The 1,345-nt window shown below is 38.4% G+C and overlaps 1 protein-coding gene across 1 annotated transcript in view; it reads right to left on the bottom strand.

Annotated features, from left to right (window-relative positions):
* PCLO (piccolo presynaptic cytomatrix protein) overlaps nucleotides 1-1,345 on the bottom strand; it is a 392,271-nt gene that overhangs the window by 148,046 nt on the left and 242,880 nt on the right. The window contains 1 exon segment of the mRNA XM_009328362.1: nucleotides 551-632. Within this exon segment, the coding sequence (XP_009326637.1) occupies nucleotides 551-632 (82 nt within the window).

Below are 1,345 nucleotides of genomic sequence, written 5' to 3' on the forward strand. Positions count from 1 at the left end.
CGGGAGGTGAATGAATGTAACGTTTGCCACTTTCATCTCCTTTGCAAGCAGACTCAGACTGACACGAACATTTGTGTTAGCGTTAGGGAAAAGAGAATAAATCTGAAGTCCTACGATAAGTGTCTCTGTGAAGATATCACAGAAAAATGGGATCTGATGGTTCTGCTACCCCCCTCTGTAGAATGGTTCCAGTACAGAAAGAATAAAATTCTTATTTCTGCACACCTACACAAGCCTATTTTATAGAAACTTCTCATCCAGAGAATATAGAGTTATATTAAAAGCAACAGGAAAATAGACTGCTCATATGTATAACACAACAGATTTTCCCTGTTTTTAACGGCTGCATAGCTTATGTATCTTGAACAGATGTTGTGACCTTTTTTCCACACCGCTGCTTCTTGTTATAACCAACTAGCAAGACTTAAAATGACCGCTGAATTTCCTGCTGCATATGACACAGGAACTATTTTTAATACTGCAAATCTTTTGCATGATTCATGCTACTCAAATTAATTACCATGTCTCATAGAGGGTTGTTGTTTTTTACCTGAAACTGTGTGATCCTTTGGGTCTCTCAGTAGTTTGAGCCTTGCATGAGGGAAAATGTACTGCAGGGGCTTCCCATTTATCTGAGGAACACAAATATGCATGTCATAAAAAGATAAAACAACTTCAATTGTGCCAATAATTTTAGACAGTTGAAACAGAAACAAGCAAACAAACTTATTTCATCCAGGGAAATATCACAACTTTACAATTCAAACACCCCCCACGTTTCAAGACATTTGTCAGACTGAAAAATCCTTCTGCAGGGGAATGAATATTTGCTTCCATAAAGCCAGATTAATTTTGAATATGGCTTTAGTTCTGATTTTTATTTCCTAATGACTAGAAGGTGGTCACTGTCTTCTGTAGTTTCTCTTAACATTAATCCTTTGCCCAAGCGATGTTCAAGAGAAGAATGAAATTAAATATAATTCCTGTAATTATTATAAAATCCTGTTCATACAGACCTAAACAAAATGGTCGTTGGATGTGTAAACAGCCACAAGTTACTGCTTTAGTTTCAGCAAAACCACATATTCCAATGTACCTCTTGTCATCAAATTTCAAAAGCCTTTTGAAAGACCCAAGCTGAAACTTTTAGGACTACATTTTGTATGAAAATGTGCAACATTTACTTGGGCTGATACTGGAAAGTGTCAAAGCTGAAAGAAATGCATCTCTACAACACGCACTAAAGAGCCAGGTTTGCAGCTGGGATGATCCCACCTGCCCCACAACATGGGCACAGGAGGGGCCATGCAGCAGGGACTAACCCACTTGCCAGGGACAATTGCCG

Source organism: Pygoscelis adeliae, unplaced genomic scaffold, assembly GCF_000699105.1.
Source record: "Pygoscelis adeliae isolate BGI_AS28 unplaced genomic scaffold, ASM69910v1 Scaffold267, whole genome shotgun sequence".
NCBI classification, from domain to species: Eukaryota; Metazoa; Chordata; class Aves; order Sphenisciformes; family Spheniscidae; genus Pygoscelis; species Pygoscelis adeliae.